Source organism: Penicillium bovifimosum, assembly GCF_028826915.1.
Source record: "Penicillium bovifimosum strain IBT 22155 chromosome Unknown utg000003l_segment0_segment0, whole genome shotgun sequence".
Taxonomy (NCBI): domain Eukaryota; kingdom Fungi; phylum Ascomycota; class Eurotiomycetes; order Eurotiales; family Aspergillaceae; genus Penicillium; species Penicillium bovifimosum.
The window spans coordinates 2865254-2882365 of record NW_026622712.1 but is presented as its reverse complement, the minus strand read 5'-3'; the positions used below and the strand labels follow the sequence as shown (position 1 = coordinate 2882365).

The 17112-nt window shown below is 50.7% G+C and overlaps 8 protein-coding genes across 8 annotated transcripts; 4 read left to right on the top strand and 4 right to left on the bottom strand.

Annotated features, from left to right (window-relative positions):
- Positions 1-728: 728 nt before the first annotated feature.
- On the bottom strand, positions 729-1247 carry N7515_004136 (uncharacterized protein; the record flags this gene model as incomplete). The annotated part of the gene is made up of 2 exons (XM_056664880.1): positions 729-992; positions 1074-1247. 2 exons carry the CDS (start codon positions 1245-1247, stop codon positions 729-731), a joined length of 438 nt encoding a protein of 145 aa, XP_056523937.1.
- A 321-nt stretch (positions 1248-1568) lies between these two features.
- N7515_004135 (putative Snf1 kinase complex beta-subunit Gal83) lies at positions 1569-3033 on the top strand (the record flags this gene model as incomplete). The annotated part of the gene is made up of 3 exons (XM_056664879.1): positions 1569-2308; positions 2360-2936; positions 2986-3033. The coding sequence occupies 3 exons, from the start codon at positions 1569-1571 to the stop codon at positions 3031-3033; spliced, it is 1365 nt and encodes a 454-aa protein (XP_056523936.1).
- A 552-nt stretch (positions 3034-3585) lies between these two features.
- On the bottom strand, positions 3586-4751 carry kae1 (O-sialoglycoprotein endopeptidase; the record flags this gene model as incomplete). The annotated part of the gene is made up of 2 exons (XM_056664878.1): positions 3586-4325; positions 4400-4751. The coding sequence occupies 2 exons, from the start codon at positions 4749-4751 to the stop codon at positions 3586-3588; spliced, it is 1092 nt and encodes a 363-aa protein (XP_056523935.1).
- A 317-nt stretch (positions 4752-5068) lies between these two features.
- On the top strand, positions 5069-6703 carry N7515_004133 (ribosomal lysine N-methyltransferase; the record flags this gene model as incomplete). Its single annotated transcript, XM_056664877.1, has 4 exons — positions 5069-5219; positions 5339-5940; positions 5997-6434; positions 6500-6703. 4 exons carry the CDS (start codon positions 5069-5071, stop codon positions 6701-6703), a joined length of 1395 nt encoding a protein of 464 aa, XP_056523934.1.
- A 559-nt stretch (positions 6704-7262) lies between these two features.
- On the bottom strand, positions 7263-9188 carry N7515_004132 (uncharacterized protein; the record flags this gene model as incomplete). The annotated part of the gene is made up of 5 exons (XM_056664876.1): positions 7263-8012; positions 8067-8363; positions 8419-8775; positions 8859-8903; positions 9030-9188. 5 exons carry the CDS (start codon positions 9186-9188, stop codon positions 7263-7265), a joined length of 1608 nt encoding a protein of 535 aa, XP_056523933.1.
- A 454-nt stretch (positions 9189-9642) lies between these two features.
- On the top strand, positions 9643-10469 carry cnaB (calcineurin regulatory subunit B; the record flags this gene model as incomplete). Its single annotated transcript, XM_056664875.1, has 4 exons — positions 9643-9760; positions 9831-9883; positions 9941-10014; positions 10124-10469. The coding sequence occupies 4 exons, from the start codon at positions 9643-9645 to the stop codon at positions 10467-10469; spliced, it is 591 nt and encodes a 196-aa protein (XP_056523932.1).
- Positions 10470-13713: 3244 nt separating this feature from the next.
- On the top strand, positions 13714-15087 carry N7515_004130 (uncharacterized protein; the record flags this gene model as incomplete). Its single annotated transcript, XM_056664874.1, has 3 exons — positions 13714-14518; positions 14667-14933; positions 14993-15087. The coding sequence occupies 3 exons, from the start codon at positions 13714-13716 to the stop codon at positions 15085-15087; spliced, it is 1167 nt and encodes a 388-aa protein (XP_056523931.1).
- An 838-nt stretch (positions 15088-15925) lies between these two features.
- Positions 15926-16887, bottom strand: N7515_004129 (mitochondrial 37S ribosomal protein uS9m; the record flags this gene model as incomplete). The annotated part of the gene is made up of 2 exons (XM_056664873.1): positions 15926-16017; positions 16077-16887. The coding sequence occupies 2 exons, from the start codon at positions 16885-16887 to the stop codon at positions 15926-15928; spliced, it is 903 nt and encodes a 300-aa protein (XP_056523930.1).
- Between the last annotated feature and the right edge of the window lie 225 nt (positions 16888-17112).

The following is a 17112-nucleotide window of genomic DNA, read 5'->3' as shown; positions in this document are numbered from 1 at the left end:
TCATTTCTCTACATCATTTCTCTACATCATTTCTCCGCAACGATGCCCACATGGACATGGATACTGAATCGCTGGTGGAGAGGAGAGAAATCACAGGCATATATGTATCTACCGGATCTATGGCACTGATGAATACGTGCTGATGAGCTTTTTAGACTTCAAGGGTTTCTTAAAGTTATCCCCCCGTGGATGCCAGGTGTGCAAGACATACAAGCGGCGGAAAGGAGCCCGATGGCTCATGGAGTCATGGGCACCGCATCGCCTACCGCATGATTCGAATTGCGCTGATACATTCAGTATAAATCTGCGCCTTTTCACTTCTGGAGAGACTATTCCGGACTCCAAATAGCTTCTCTCCGGGAACCTTCTCCAGCAGCAGGATGCTGCCTTCGGGCAATTGGGAGGAGCAGATTATGTCCCCGAAGAATGCGGGGCAAGTGATGATACCTTGCCCATTTGGCTGGAGCTGGCAGAGTCTTTCGTACACCCGGTGTTCATTCAGCGAGGTCACCCAACTGACCCAAGCTCTATACGAGCGGTTCTTTTGACCAAGAAGATCTACGGACTGTACCTACCAGAGGGACCGGATAAGCTGCCTATTCCTGAGGTGGAAACACTGCTAATTCCTGGTCAATATGCGATTGCGATTCAATGCGAAACTAGTTTTCGTCCATTATGTGATGTTATGTGATATTGTGTACCATGCTCAATCAATGACGATGTGGCCATCAATCCGACTCATGACTATTTTCTTCCTCTTCCAAGATCGTCGAGTAGGGCAAGAATTTGCGATCCTCCGTCTGCGCCTCCAGGTAATCGAAGGGCGGATTGGGGGGTGCAGGCTCTACGAGCTCCCGTTTCACACGAGGTCGCTGAGACTCTTCTGAATATTCAATGCGCAGAAACTGCGAAATGGTAGTTCCGCTAAAATGTAGGATCATGCCGACAGTGGCTCCGATGAGAACGGCGCCCGTCATGAAATAGATAAATGCCTATCAGAGCTTAGTGAATGCGACCACCGAGCTACAGTATACCAGATACGAGATAGTACATATGCATCTCTCGTAACATACCTCTAGTTTCACTAGGATCCGTAATGGAAGCAGAGCCAGGTATAATACGACATGTCCGAGGTAGATCACTGGCGATGCGAGGAAAAGAAGTAATGACAGCAAGTAAGATAGTAGCTGGAATGCAAAGCCAAAGATGAATGACACAGGGTACGTGAGAACTGAGAGCCAACCCATCTTTATCATAGACGTTCGTCTCAAAGGATCTATATGCACCTCAACTCTTGTTATGATCTCGAACACGCGCCAACCAAGCCCTAAGCCCTAACTGTCCGCTTTGGGATCCGGCGTCATCGGCCTTTTGCCGTACTTTGACAAAGTACTCGAAGTACATCACTCGACTTTTATTATCGAGCCCCCCGGCTGCCAATCCTTACTCTGAGCTGGCATCGGAAGTGACTTTCCCCAGCCCGCCATTGTGACTCAGTTCAAACCCCTCTACTTCTCGACTTCTGCAAAACCTCAACCCGAATTCACTCACACCTTTCCCCGCCTTCGATGGGCAACAACCCTTCCAAAGGCCCGGTGAGCGATGCGCCGCCGGCTCACGCTCACCACAGCTCTGCAGGCGACCGCAAAGTCGCCCGTCGGTCCTCCCATAATGCGATTTCGGCTCCGAAGGCCGTCGCGGCCGACCCCTCCGCCACGAAGGAGACAGCCGCCGGACAGTCGGCAGCATACGAAAGATCCGTGCATCAGCGCCTACAGTCACGCAATGTCCCCGAATCCACGCCCAAAAATATAGAGAAGCCTCAGCAACATGATGCAGAGAAAACCGGCCCCTCGCCGATCAGAGACATCCCATCTCGCGACCCCTCCAACCCCGTCCAGGTCCCGGTTGCGCGCCATGTCCCGGGGCGCGATTCTGTGGCACCATCGGCCCCGCCCCTCAACTCGTACTATAGCGCATCGGCACACCTGCAACGTCCACCGCGGCTGCCATTGCCAATTGGTGATGCCAATACCACGCCCGGATCGCCCATTGCCGGCCCCGAGGACTCGCATATCCAATCGCTCCCCGCTGATCGGCTTTTGGATGAACAAATGGATGCGACTACTGCGGCTTCCGGTCATACGACTATCGAAGACGAGGAGTTGCTGGACGAACTACAGCCATACACGATCAGTGGAGCGGGCAAGGCAGTCCCGGTGCTCATCGAATGGACCGCGCCTGCTCAGAAGGTCTATGTTACGGGAACCTTTGTGAATTGGGAGAAGAAGTTCCGCCTGCACAAAAGGTTGGTTTTTGCCCTGACTATGGATATGAAGACCTGACTGACTCGATACAGTGAAAATGGCTCCGTTATGTCCACCACTCTGAACCTTCGTCCTGGTACACACCACCTAAAATTCATCGTAGATGGAGAAATGCGCGCTTCAGATAGCCTACCTACCGCTGTGGACTTTACCAATCATCTAGTCAACTACATTGAGATCAGTGCAGATGATGCTCATGACAAGGACTTCGCTACTCAGTCGGGGGTCCAAACTCCACAGACTCTGCCAGATTCCTCCAAGCACAATCATTCAGGAGTTACCGACGATCATCCTCCAGAGAAGGAGGAAACCGAGGAAGAAGTTCCACCCGGTGACTTTGGCAACGCTATTCCCCAGTTCCTCGCCGATCTTGATAAAGAAGAAGATAGCCCGGCCTATGTGCAGGCGGCCAATGTCATTGGAGATACAGCCACGCCACCCAGTCTACCTCTCTTCTTGGGCAAGTCAATTCTCAACGGCACGACCCCTATGAAGGATGATAGCAGTGTGCTCAATTACCCGAATCACACTGTCCTTAACCACCTGGCCACGAGTAGCATTAAGAATGGTGTTTTGGCTACGAGCGTGACGACACGATACAAAAGAAAAGTAAGTGACTCTTATGTTTCTCGGGGGATTTTGCTAATTCGATTCACAGTATGTCACCACGATTTTGTACAAACCGACTGGCGACATCACCGGATAAGCTGTCCAAACATATAGGTGGTCTTCGATTTTATGCACACTTTTCACTACTCATGCCTTGGACATGTTGTGGTCTGTGCGATCTAGCAGATACGGAAGATTCACCAGCACTCTTATTGCCTTGTCTAGTGCATTGGTTGCTGGTTTTCTTCCTGTCTGCGTTCGTCCAGTGTGGCTGGATTTGTCTCGACAATGACGATCGCATACTAATAGACCATATGGTCTTTGACTGCAGGCAACACATAGGAATGCCTTGAGGTTCCCATCAGAAGAATTTATCACATATTGCATCTTTTTCAGGCGTTATTGTCGTGTTGGGTGTTGTTAGAGGGCTTTGGACACTTGATGGGCAAATCATCCGGCTGCGCAGGCGCTTGAATCTTTGCAAGGATCTTACAATTATCTGGAAAGGCTAGTTGGAATGAACTGTGAATGTCATGGAAACAATTATTTTCTCCATCTTCTCTGACCAATTCAAAGGATTATTGGACCCGGTTCGCTCAAATCATAACACATAATATTTTGTTCTTGAGGTCAGGAAACAGATCAGATATCAATCCCGCCACTTCACAAACACTTCATCTGTCCGGAATCGCTGAGTACAAGTACTCTCGCTTAGAGGGGTCCGGAATCCGGTCCCATATGCCAGCATACCAGCCTGTGCGATCATAATACCATTATCGATGCAGAAGCGCTCATCCGTAGCATAGACACTTCCACCACGGTCCCGTGCCATGATACCCATCATCTCCTGCAACCGCTCATTCGAGCCAACGCCACCAACAATAAGAACCTGCTTCGAGCCAACATGCGCCATTGCGCGCTCAGTTATCTCAACGAGCATGGAGAATACAGTCTCCTGAAGGGAAAAGCATAGGTCTGCGCGCGTGGGCGTGCTATCCGATGAATCAACTGCCGCTTTCACATCAGCGGTTTGCATTATATCTTCGCGCGCCTTTTCTTCCCCACCTAGCCCCCAGTGCTTAGCGAGGCCATCAATCGCAGCCAGAATGCCGGAGAATGAACAGTCCATCCCCTTTACAACGTAGGGCAGATCGACCAGCTGCGTTCCTTGCTTTGCTAGTTGTTCAATGTTATAGCCCGGTGCTGGATCGTTGGAGATATGCAGTGTGCGCGCGAACCGGTCCAGACAATTCCCTACTGCCATATCGAGGGTTTCGCCGAAGATGCGATACCGTTGTGAGCTGTATGCAATGACTTGTGTGTTACCGCCGGAGACGTATAGAACGACTGGGTTTGTTGCGCCGGTGATCAGGCGGCCCATTTCGATGTCTAGCGACGCAATTGTGTCAGCTGTCTTATTCCAATTGCACTCCCATCCACGAGGGAAATATATGGCAACTTACGTCCGACACAGTGGTTTACTCCAACCAGCTCCTTGCCCCAGAGCAAACTCAACATCCGTGCGGCGACCACCACACTCTGGAGCGGGGCACCCATTCCCGGTCCCTTGGTGAAGCAAATGCAGTCCACATCGTCGACAGAGACCTTGGCTTCTTTGAGGGCCTGTTTTACCAGCTTCACAACCCAAGACCGGTGGTGTCGCGCTGTATCCTTGGGCAGGAAGCCCTCTCCTGGCGGGGAGACGTAGGTGTGTCTGATATTGGCGAGGACCTGCGGGGGGCTTCCGTCCTTGGGGTGCAGCATGATGCCGATGCCCAATTTGTTGGCGGAGCCTTCCATACCAATTGCGATCATAATGGGCGGTATTGTTGGGTATCAATAGGACAATAGAAGTGGCAAGTCAATAGAATCGCATTCAAGGCATGAGTCCCTCATGAATATGATTTTCCTTATCGTTATCGAGGAAGCCCTTAAAAGCGGCACCCATCGCTTGGCCGAACTAAACCCGAGCTACCCTGTCGAGTTTAGTTTGCATACTCCCGAGTCTCTCTTCTTTCCCCTCTTCTCCATATATTTTCTCTTGCCCTAACTACAGTGTCCACTTAGTTGGGTTGGTTTTGCATTTCTCTTGTGTTCTTCCTACTCCCTCCCACTAGGGAACCTCTCCTACAATGTCCTCAACAACGCACTTCCCCGACGCCGAGGGCTTTCAACAGCAGTCTAACAACTTCATGTCATGGCTGCAAGCCACACCAGGAGTGCAACTCAATCCCAAGATCAGACTTGCAGACCTTCGAGCCAGTGGAGCCGGACGCGGTGTTGGTAAGTATTCCAATCATATTTTCAAGCACACAATAGCTGTTCACGGAGAATTGCCCCAAAAGAGATTGAGGGGCCCATAAATATCACAGCCAGTTTCTAACATACTTTCGGGAGTCTAGTGGCACAAAGCAACATTGCTGAAGACGAAGAACTTTTCTCGATTCCGCGCGGAATGGTCCTCGCCGTGCAAAATTCCGAGCTGGGGTCTTTGCTCGGGCAAAATCTGGAGGAGCAGATGGGTCCGTGGCTTTCTCTGATGTTGGTCATGCTGTACGAATATCTACAAGGCGAAAAATCCAGATGGGCTCCATATTTCCGGGTGCTGCCCTCTCGTTTCGACACCCTCATGTTTTGGTCGCCGGCTGAGCTGCAAGAGCTGCAGGGTTCTACCATTGTTGAGAAGATCGGCCGGGCAGGTGCTGAGGAGTCGATCCTGGAATCTGTCGCTCCCGTCGTGGTTAAGAACCCTACCCTGTTCCCGCCACCCCAGGGTCTTGCGTCTTGGGAGGGTGATGCTGGCCGTACTAGCCTAATTGAGTTGTGCCATATCATGGGATCCCTTATCATGGCGTATGCCTTTGACATTGAAAAGCCCGAGGAGGAGGGCAATGATGAAGAGGCCGACGATGAGAGCTACATGACTGATGACGAAGACGAGCAGTTGCCGAAGGGTATGGTCCCGCTTGCCGACCTTCTCAATGCAGATGCGGCCCGGAACAACGTAAGCTTTTCAACTTTTTTTCTGCTGCAAGGCGAATTTTAACTCAATTGAATTAGGCTCGCCTATATCAAGAAGAAGGCACATTGACAATGAAGGCAATCAAGCCAATCCAGGAAGGCGAGGAAATCTTCAACGACTACGGAGAAATCCCGCGCGCAGATCTCCTCCGCCGATACGGCTACGTGACCGATAACTACGCCGTGTACGACGTGGTCGAGCTGTCCCTGGAGGACATCTGCCAAGCCGCAGGGCTATCAAGCGCCAGCCCGGAAACCGAGCCCCGACTCGAGCTTCTCGACAACGTCGGTGCCCTTGAGGATGGCTACGTGATCCCCAGACCTGTCAACGACAATCCGTCCTTGAAAGACATCCTGCCAATGGAATTGGTCGTTCTTCTTACTACGCTCGCTCTCCCCACTGCGGAGTTCAATGAGCGTGCGTCCAAGAAGAAGGCTCCCAAGCCGGCCATGGATGCCAATGCCGCTGCCATCTTGGTCAAGGCCCTGCAGAACCGACAGGCGCAATATGCTACATCCTTGGCCTCGGACCTGCAGCTCAGGGCTTCTCCCCCCCGTTGCCTTCGTCTGGAGACGTGGATGAGAGCGCCCGTCGCGCACGGATGGCTCTCCAGGTCCGCATTGGTGAGAAGGAGGTCCTGCAGGCTGTCCTGGGCATGCTGCAGCCCGCTAGCAACGGGTCATTGAAGCGATCGGCCAATGGTGATGACGGTGAATTGCGACAGTTCAAGACTCAGAGGATATGAAATCCTGTCGACTTTGTCTCTACACACCGATCATTCTGTTCTACTGAACCCAAACAGGACGCGAAGGAAAAAGTGCTTTTTGCGAGTGATTAAATTGTTTTAAATTTTCTGAATGTTTTTGAGCTACCTTTTTTGGCCCTCCCATTCGTCGCTTGCATCATAACTTCGGTTATCCATCATACAAAAGGCTGCCCGCCACCAGCCAACACCACCGACACGGGAGAGAGAAGAGATACTATGTACACTAACACATGCAGACACGCTGGGGCCATAAGTGGCTCCAGCGTCGAAACAAATGTCGAGGAAGAGATGTGGGAGGGAGAGGGAGGCGGCAAGCGGACGGGGAGCAAAGAAAAGAAAAGAAAAAGAAGAGATATCAGGCTTGGAACCAGCACTCTTCGCCGCCCGCGGGAGATCATCGAAACATGAAAGGTGATAAAACTACAAGGGAGGTAGAGTAAGGAGGCGGAATAGGAGGAGGCGAAAGGAGAAAATAAAACCACGAAAACGCCCGCCAAATGCTGTGAAAGAGGTGGAAAGGAAAGAGAAGAATAGTGGCTCATGTCTCTGCCACTGCTGCACCCGGGCCAGGACTCGGGCCCTGATGTTGACCAGATCGGTCCTGCAGTCGTCGAGCTTGAGCTTGGGCTTGAGCTGCCTGTGCCTGCGCCTGCGCATGAGCCTGGGCAGCCACTGCAGCCTGTTCCGCGCGTACCTTGGCCATGGTGATTGCCCGGTGCTGCATGATCTGAATGCTATATGCATCCGTCTCATAGTCAGGCTCGTCGTCTGAATCTTCTTGGTCGAACTTGAATCGGTCAACCTTGAATGGATCCATATCGACTTTACGGGCTCCCATGTTTCGACGGTCGATCATCAATCGGCCACCACGTCCAACTCGTCGTCGGAAAGAGGGCATACGGTGTGGCTCTTCGTGCAATTCTATGGCGTGCGAGGCAAGCTTTTCTTTGGGGAAGGTGAGGTCTAAGGAGGTTTCCATCTCGCCAGATGCTTCAGATGATGGAGGAGTGGGCAATTGTGCCGTGAAAGCAGGGCGGAAGGAGGCCACGTCGAAGCTTCTCTCCGGGGACGGGGAAAGGGGAGCACGGGTGTGGTCCACGTATCCCTCGTTCCACTTGATGTGCTTGACGATGTTCTGCTTGATATCGCGCAGAATCTCGTTCTCCTTCTCGGCCTGGACTTCCTCCAGGAGTTGCAGATCCTCTGCACCCTGTCCAGCCTTCAATGGCATACGCAGTTGAGGAACATTCGGCCGTTGTTGCGGCATATCGAGCACTCTCTTCTTCGGCTGTGCAAAGGTCAGCATATACAGCTTGTGACGAACCATGGCAACCGTGCTTACCTTTTGGTTGATGAGGTCTTCATCATCGTCCTTGATGTTGAGCTTGCGCTTCATCTCCTTAACCTCAGAACGTTGCTGGAAGAGGACCCGCTCCATGACGAGCATTTCCTTCCGAGCGATCTCACGCTGGCGCACCAAAGCGACGAGCTCGCGAGCATCTTCCAGCTCTTTGCGAAGCCGTCTGAGCTTTTCGGCACTCTGCGCATCTCTACCGCGGGTTTTGCGAATCTGGCGTACCTCCCGTCTACGGAAACAGACAAATGGATCACTGTCATCAGTGTCTTGACCAGTTTCAAACTGCGACGATGTTAGTGTCGATGCATATACAATAGTAAGTGTTGAGACAACGTACCTTGAGCTGCGCTACCAGTGGGTTGTTCTGCACCGCAGTGCGACGCGTCTTCCAGTGCTCGTAGATATCCTTGGCGAAGAGCTTCGCATGATCATCCAATGTGGCATCCATCATGTCTTGCATTTCCGCAAAAGACAACACTGGTGGATTGTCGATTGATGCGTATGGCTGCTTTATCTGCGCCGTCTCTTCAAAGAAATTCATGACCTCTTCAAAGATGTCTTCCGAGCACCGTTCAGCAGCTGGATCGCGCTTCTGGTTCATGATCTTCAGGAAGACATCATCCTCCTCCGTCATATTATATGGACATCCGCAGCAATCCTCAACAGTCGAGGAGAAGCGAATGTACGTCGCAGGCTGCGAGAAGACAGGGGGTAGAGTTCGTCATATTGGAGATTACTGAGGATGGTCTCGGGAGTGGGAATATGTGCCTCATTTACTTTGCCCTGGGCAGTGGCATTGATTGCGCGTTGCAGATGGATTTCCTAGATACGATCTGAGGTCAGCGCGAGCCATTTGATATTTGGTGAAAATTTTCGCGTCACTTCATCACGTCATCACGTGATGTGGATAGGGATGAGGCTAAATTTAGTGCATAGGAGGAGACTAACCGATTCCTCGGCTTTTTCCACGCCGGTTTCGATCTGTTGTAGCGCGCTCTGGGTGTCATCGTCGATTACATCGATTTCTGACTCGCGGACGACGGGGATGGATGCCTTGGAGGTGAGCTTTTTAGGGCGCGTCCTCCCCAGGCCCCCGTACCGAGTCATAGCGTCGGGACGCGCAAGAGGGCAACGACCATGGGCGTAGCCAGGATAAAATGGGAATCAAAATAAAGGTCTGACCATGCGCTTTCACGTAGACGTATTTTCGAGATGAAATTCGATGGGAGGGGGAAGATATTGACGATGGAAGATGTGATGATTCACGGCTCGCGGTTGGGTTGACGTTGTAATCTTAGCCGGCGGTGGCCTGTTTTGGCCGGGTGCACGGGCTCAGGGGCTCGCTTGCCTGACCGCATATGGTTAGTGCGGGGCTGGGCGATATCAGATTCCCTGGGGCCCTTGGCAATAACAACTCTTCCGCCTCCTCTTTTTGTTATCTTGCTTGTCTGATCTGTAGCTTTGGTTTGATACACTTGCTACCTTTATCACTTGGTTTATCACTTGATTCTATTGCATCACTTGCCATCCCTTCCCTTGTTCCTGTCTCCTTCCGCCTATCATGGACCAATCCTCCTCCTCCAACGAGCCCAATGCCGCTGCTATCTACGATGCGCGCAGACGCCGCGGCTCCGTGGGTACCACCCAGCTCTTCGATAACATTGTGTCTACCTCCAACTGTATGTTTTCTACGGTCGCATAAGGGTGTTAGGGCGATGGGTCGGGCTGTGGCTGACTGAGCGACCACAGTCAACCGGGATGAAGTTGATCGCCTACGGAAACGCTTTATGAAGCTGGATAAGGTCGGTTCCATGCGATAGGAACAAATAAGGCGTTATCGCATACTCAACGGCTTACAGGATGCCTCCGGTACTATCGACCGCGATGAGTTCCTCTCCCTTCCCCAAGTGTCTTCCAATCCGCTCGCCACGAGGTTCGTTACTCCCCAGCACATCCACCCCAACATATTCACCTCGATGTCCACCCAACGCCGACGATCTATATGCGGAGAACTATGTCTTAACAACTTCCTTCCATGACAGGATGATCGCTATCTTCGACGAGGACGGCGGTGGCGATGTCGACTTCCAAGAATTCGTGACCGGGCTGTCGGCATTCAGCTCCAAGGGCAACAAGCAAGAGAAGCTGCGCTTTGCATTCAAAGTGTACGACATCGACCGCGACGGGTACATTTCCAACGGCGAGCTATTCATCGTGCTGAAGATGATGGTCGGCAACAACCTGAAGGACGTGCAGCTGCAGCAGATCGTCGACAAGACGATTATGGAGGCTGACAAGGATGGAGATGGAAAGATCAGCTTCGAGGAATTTACGGACATGGTGGAGAACACGGACGTGAGCCTCAGCATGACGCTGAGTATGTTCTAGAGATTGGTTCTTGGCCCCACCTCTTTCGTGCTGACGATCTGCCAGATCAAATCTGATCGCCCCTCACTGGTTGAGTGGCGATATCGGTGTTTTTCTTCTGTCTGGCGCTTCACTTTGTTTTCTCATCCGACTCAACATGATATGACTCAATGATCAGCGACGTGTTTGTAGTTTTCTTTTTTTCTTCCTTTCTTCAGTCCCGAAATGGGAAAGATATCAATCATGGACTTTCACCTCTCCGCTTCCTGGGTAAAAGCTCCCTCCCTAACTACACAGTACATGTACGGAGTCCACACACGGTCCCTAGCACTTATCCCATTCCCGTGCAATCAGGTCAGCACAACCGAAAGTACCCAACGATCCCAAAGATCAAACAATCAGCCGCACGGGGCAACAACCCCCGTTCCCATCTGGACCGTCCCTAGAAACGAACCTCGGCAAACCCACTTCCCCCTCCAGATCCTCTTCTGGCCCGCAGTCTCGTGGACCGCCTCCCAAGCAACGAGTCGGGTGCGGGTGCAGCCACAATACCAATCCTTGTCGGGTTGCCCAGGCTCGGGTTTGTGCTGCGGACCTGCTGTGCGTCGAAGAGAGGGTGGTTGTGCAGTTTCCCCGATCCCGGCTTGTATTTGTTCCTTGTCGGAGGTACACCTGTACACGGGGTGAGGTACTAGTTCCATTACTCTCGGTGTAGTTACTGGTATAGTACATGGGTTCGGGGAGGCTATGTACGTGCTTTACTTTCTATCAATACGAGGTACTTGTATACATCTGCTTTTCTAATATAAGTATCTACACATGGGATATATATAGGTTACAAGGTTTCCAGCCCGTGAAGATATACCTATAGGTAGGTATTGCTTTGGATACCTAATATTCTGCCTCGGAGATATATTGCTTGGTGTTTCCCGCCTACTGCCTGCCATTTCACTTGATACCTATTGCCGGACTGTATTCACTGCACATCGGACTGAGAGGGCGAGGTGAGACGCAAGTTCGGAATTCCGAGGCACTGGATTCGTTGGGTCTGCAGTCCGACAAGGAAGTCGTACAACCTAAAGACTGTGTGTGGTGTCTTGTTCTTATGGTATTGTATTCATAGGTAAAATCTTTGATATGTAGGTATGAACCTATGTGGTTGAAGAGTAGGCAGGAGAGTATATGGGGAGAATATATACTGTACCTAGAGAGCGTAATATCGGAAAATACAGTGAGAGGAACCTACCTTACCTAAGAAACAAAAAGGAACGACGGGGTGTAGTTAATGCTAGGTAAAGTACCTCGAAGTACTCCAGGTCCATTGGATCCAGTCAACCTAGGTTCTCTTCCGAACTGTCGCAAGTACAGTAAGTTAGGTAACTACAGTCATGTCTGATTTGTACTGTGCATAAGACGGGAAAATATGTTTCAGCTGGGAGACTCGTACCAGAAGCCAAGCCCTTAGGTCATGGGATTATTCCTCTTTTAATTCTGTTGAGTTCTAAGATTAGCTACCTAGTCGGTCATTGCAGGTGTTTCGTCCTGTTTGAAGAGATGAAACGAGTGTCATTACCCACCGGTGTGAGGAAGCTTTCTAACCTCGGATAGTGAAAGGTCGATTGTTCCCAGGTTTCATGTAATGACAATGTACGTTGTAGTAAATCTTGTTCTTTCGTCCCGTTCCCAATAGCCATGCACTTCCCTCATGCTCTCACCCATAACCATTCCTCGTGTTTTGTGCGACTGGTCTATCCAATGTGTCGGGCTATGGCAACAGATGTAGGGACAGTCCGAATTGTTCGCAGGTTAGTAGTATTTACATTTTGTGTCGTGCATCTGCAGATTGTATCTCTGGTTCGTAGCTTAAGCACAGGACGAACCTTGGAAGTGTTGGGGTTAAGGTTTAGCCTTTGGGAGATCCGTGGATCAGATCAGAGAAGTATAAACATTCGACCCTGAATACTACAAGGAATGTGGTATATACACGGTAAAATCTAGAATAGAAGATAAATACAAACGAGTCCTCGGTAACTGAGTCTAGTCCATAATTGCTTTTCCCCGAGAGCTGAGCAATCAGAAACCCGAGGAAAAGGAAACGGACGTATGTAGGTGGCCGTATTGGAAGAGATTTACCATTTACCATTCTTTCTTACACATTGGCATAATCTGACTCGGATCTTACTGTTTCATACTCTCTCTTATGTATATCATGTTGTGATGTTATTATGTCCACTGATTATCTCTTTATAAAGTACTCAAGTACATATGAATCTATGATCATCTCAGCCTCAACCTTGGAACCCAACCTGCATCTCGTTTCCGAAGGTCCAGCAGCTGCCCGGCTAATCTCCCCGGAATGTACAGTCAAACCCCCTTGGGACTCTGTCAGTTTGTCATATTTCATCTCTTGCTTTTCTACGCAAGGGGAGATTGTCTCATCTTTCTCCTTCATTAATCGCGTTACACGTTCGAGAAAAAGAAAAGAAAGGTTCCCACCTGACCTGGGAGCTGAACCCCTTACTATTATAACGAGAAATAAGAAATAAATCCATAAATAATAAAATGATCGGCCAAGAACCATTGCACCGGGTCCCCGGGCGATCACAGCGCCGAATGGAGTTTAGGTGTAGATCTCTTCGATTGAGTAGAGCCCTAGGATATTAGTCGTAGTAGTAGTAAGTCGTAGCAGCAGTAATTGCAGCAGCAGGAGCAGTAGATAGTAGTATTATTATCAATTGTATACACTGCCCTAGTTTCTTATTTCTTTCTTCCCCCTTTGGTTCCCTGGGGCCCTTGTCTCCCTTCTTTTCTTTCCCTTCTTCTCCTATACTATGCCATACTCTACTATCCCATTCAAGACTCGATCTATCGACCTGACTCCCAGACCAGCTCTACATCTGCTTTCAGATCCACCCTTAATTCCGACCTGATTACCTGTTTTCATGCCTAATTGCATTTAATTCTTCCTTCCTTTCCCTGCTGCTTTCCCCCCAATATCCTGTTAACACTCTTGCTCTGTCTGTTACTTACATCTGCATCGGTTGCGTCAGAGGACAGGATCTGAATGTCTACTTGAAACCCCAGCTCATATCCCATCCTTTCACACTATCTCTTACCCCCAACCAAAAGGTCAATTTCACTGCGACACAAAAGTATCCTGCATCTGCTGGACCTGAAACCATTCAAGCTGGCATCCTACGCAAGCCCACCGCTGTCCCCCAAGCATTGGGCCGAGCTTGATCTGCAGCGATCCTGGGACAGCCTAATGGATGGCGATCAACGGATGAAGCAGCATGAAAGGTCAATGTCTCGATCTGGAAATGGCGCTCGTAGAGCACCTAGTCGTGCAACCGATTGTTTTGACCCTGCTATACAAGCCCGTGGAGATCCAACGGGAATGTCGCAACCTCCGGAGCAAGCTTCGATGTCCTACAACTACGGATACACAGGCAGCTCCTTCCACGGCGGTTCCCTGCAATCCAATGAACTGCAAGATTACCAGCACCAGGACTTTGTACGGGGCCAACGACCTCAGCAAGCATCTCTTCAACCACAGCGACGACGTACGCCCCAGGACCCGGCGGCATTCTCCTATGACTCGAGCATACTGTACGGATTCGGTCAGCAGGGACCCAGCCAAGGACCCTTTGAGGCTGTTCCACAGTACCAGACACGACAGTCTGCGGCGATCGAACTGTCGAACCAGTTTGCCGTTCCACAGTACTTTGCCCCAGAGGATTCGACTGGGTCGGGGGTTGCAGGGCTGTCGCCTTATCTAAATGCGCAACTCCAGTCTTATAATCAACCTAATCCCCAGCGCCCGAATACCACCCAATCCTTTTCTGCAACCATTTCTGATTTCAATGCAATCGGGTCTGGGTCTATGAACCGATTGGATCCGGCGGAACAACGACAGCAGTCGGACCAGCCGAGTCTGGAGGAGGCCGTTGGACGATATCAGCGTATTCTGCGCCGCACTTTCGATCAAACGCGAGCGGGAAGATTGGTAGAAGCTGGGGCATCACTGCTGGAAATTTCCGAGTGGCTTGTGACCAATGCGCGGGATCTAGGTAAGGTCTTTCATTGTTCTTCCCCTTCGGTAGACAGGGTTACAGGAATAGGTACACACCTACTACGTCCATGGCAGTTGCACAGAGATCCCCTCTGAGATGCATCATGAAAGCATCATATGACAGGAGAGCTAATCCAAAGTGATAGGTCTACTCCACGACGACAGCCTTCATTACCGTGACCGACTGAAGCTCTGGCACGACTTCAACCTATGCTGGTTAGCCATCTGCCAAAAACAGAAAGATCTGATACTGGAGATGATCGCCACCAATCAACAACCTTCGCACACCAGTCTTATTCGACGAGAACGCATGGAAAGCATGGGAAGAGACCTGATTCAGCTTTGCGACCAACTCGAACCACACGGCTTGGTCGATTACCAAATGGGAATATGGGAAGAAGAGATATTATCTGGTGAGTTTCCTTATTCCAATGCGCTGATAGTGATAGACCCTTTCTAACGCAATAAACAGTTCTAAGCCAATGTCTTGATCTCATGGAAAGTCGACCTGAGCTCCAACAACAACATAATGCTATGCTTGAACCCACTGCCGTGCCTCGACCATGACCGAGTCTCATGCGCAAATAGCAGTAGGAAGAAAAAAGAATGAAGTTCCGACGCCATCCAAAATTTGGATCAATGATCAATTCCAAATCAGAAAGATACGGCTGGGCGACGATCGGAGACCCGGCGCATTGCGCCAATAACCCAAGCGCCGCCGCCACGGGCAAGGCTATTGCCTACTAGGCTACAAGCGTCGCGCCAATCTGGATATATGACATTTGACGTCGCTAAAGACGAACCTGTCACTTTCTTGCTGAGATCGACTTGCCCCTCCTTCCGTCTTTGGTCTTTGGCCTTGTCTGGAGGAAGATCATTATTTGCGAGTTGGCCAATCTCGACTATATCCAATGTGGCTGGATTATGGGTCATCTTGATCCTGTCATCGCTAGACTACATGAATTTAGCGTCCTAATTATGAAGTTGATGAGTTGTACATAGTCTTTGGATTTGGGTGGCTGCTCTCCTTTTATCATTCATTCTTCTTTCCCGGCCTATCAGTTATGTATCTGGACAACTCTGCATTGGGTGCGCAAATTGGACGGCGCAGAATGGAATGGAATGTTTGGGTTTCTGATTCCTTGGTATTGATGGGAGTCGGTCTTAATATCGATATCATCTGCTTTCTTCGGTGTCTGTTTCATGGTTGTGAGTTGTAAGATAGTACTATCAGGTGCCCTTCGTTGGAGCCGTAATGTTTTCACTTCAATCTAGATGAACCATCGAATCAATGTAACCTTGGAATTGATTGTATGCATTGAGAGTACAGGATATAAAACAAGTCGCGAACTCGGTGGAAATAATACATGTTGAAACAAAAGAAATGGAAGCCTGAACTCGACCATTAACGCTTGACCCAGGTAGGCATCTTGCGAGCCTTGACGCGACCAGGCTTCTTTCTCTCGACGCGACGAGCATCGACTGTGATAGCACCAGCTGAAAAGAAAAGCAAGTTAGCAATTGTACCATTACACCCAGAAGGAGCAAAAACATACCCTTCCTCAGAACCGGCTTCAACCCAGGCTCATGCAACAGCAAAGCCCGACCAAGAGCCAACGTAATAGCCTCAGCCTGACCAGTAACACCACCACCCCGCACCGTAATCCAAGCATTGTACTTATCCAAGCGCTGCGTACACCGCAACGCCCAAAGTGCACTTTCCCGATCATGCACGCGCTTGAATACCTCCACAAGACTCTTCCCATTAACCAACACCTCTCCCTCGCCCTCAACAAGCTGCACAACAGCCGTAGATTCCTTCCTCTTCCCCTTCCCGCGTGCTCGCCCATGCTCATCGACAGTCCGCGGGATAGTCTCCACCGCATAGGGATTACCCGGTCTCAAGAACGCAGACAGCGTAGTTTGCACCTCATTCGGCCGAATCTCCGGCTGGATACGGTTCAGTCGCTGCAGGATCTTGAGCAGAGATTTGTATTTCTTCATGGGGACTGGCTCGCCGACGTAGTCGCGGAACTGGGGGAGCTTGAACCAGGCCATGCGGGGAGCGTCGCTGGTAGCGACCGTTGGCAGCGAGGCGTACTTCGCTTGCAGGGATTCCAGCTGCAGAACATGGTCGATGAAGCGGGGGCTGCCGGAGAAGTAGGATGGGGAGGAGGGGATGATGCGGGCGGGCTTTTGGGTGAAAGCTTCGAAGTTGATTTCCGGTGCTGCGGCGGCCGGCACGGAGGCGGCTTCTGCTTCTGTTGCGTATGTGCGTGAGAGGGAGGGTTTGGGTTTTGAGAGGGTGGGTGTTAAGCGGAGGGAGCGCATGGCTTGCGCCAGGCTGGTGGATTTGTGCCACGCCATGACTGGGGCGCAATTGGCGTGAATTGGTGATTTCGGGGTTGAGGCCTTGACGGAGTCCTTCGATGGTCTCGGAGTTTGGGACATGTTTTTTGTTGGTCATGTGACTATCGGCAATAACGGTTCCTCCGGCCACCGAAGGCGTCCCGCCAGCACAAAATTCTACTCGCCCCTCCATTTTTCTTTTTCTTTCCTTTTCTCTCCCACTTTTCACCCCCTTACATTCAA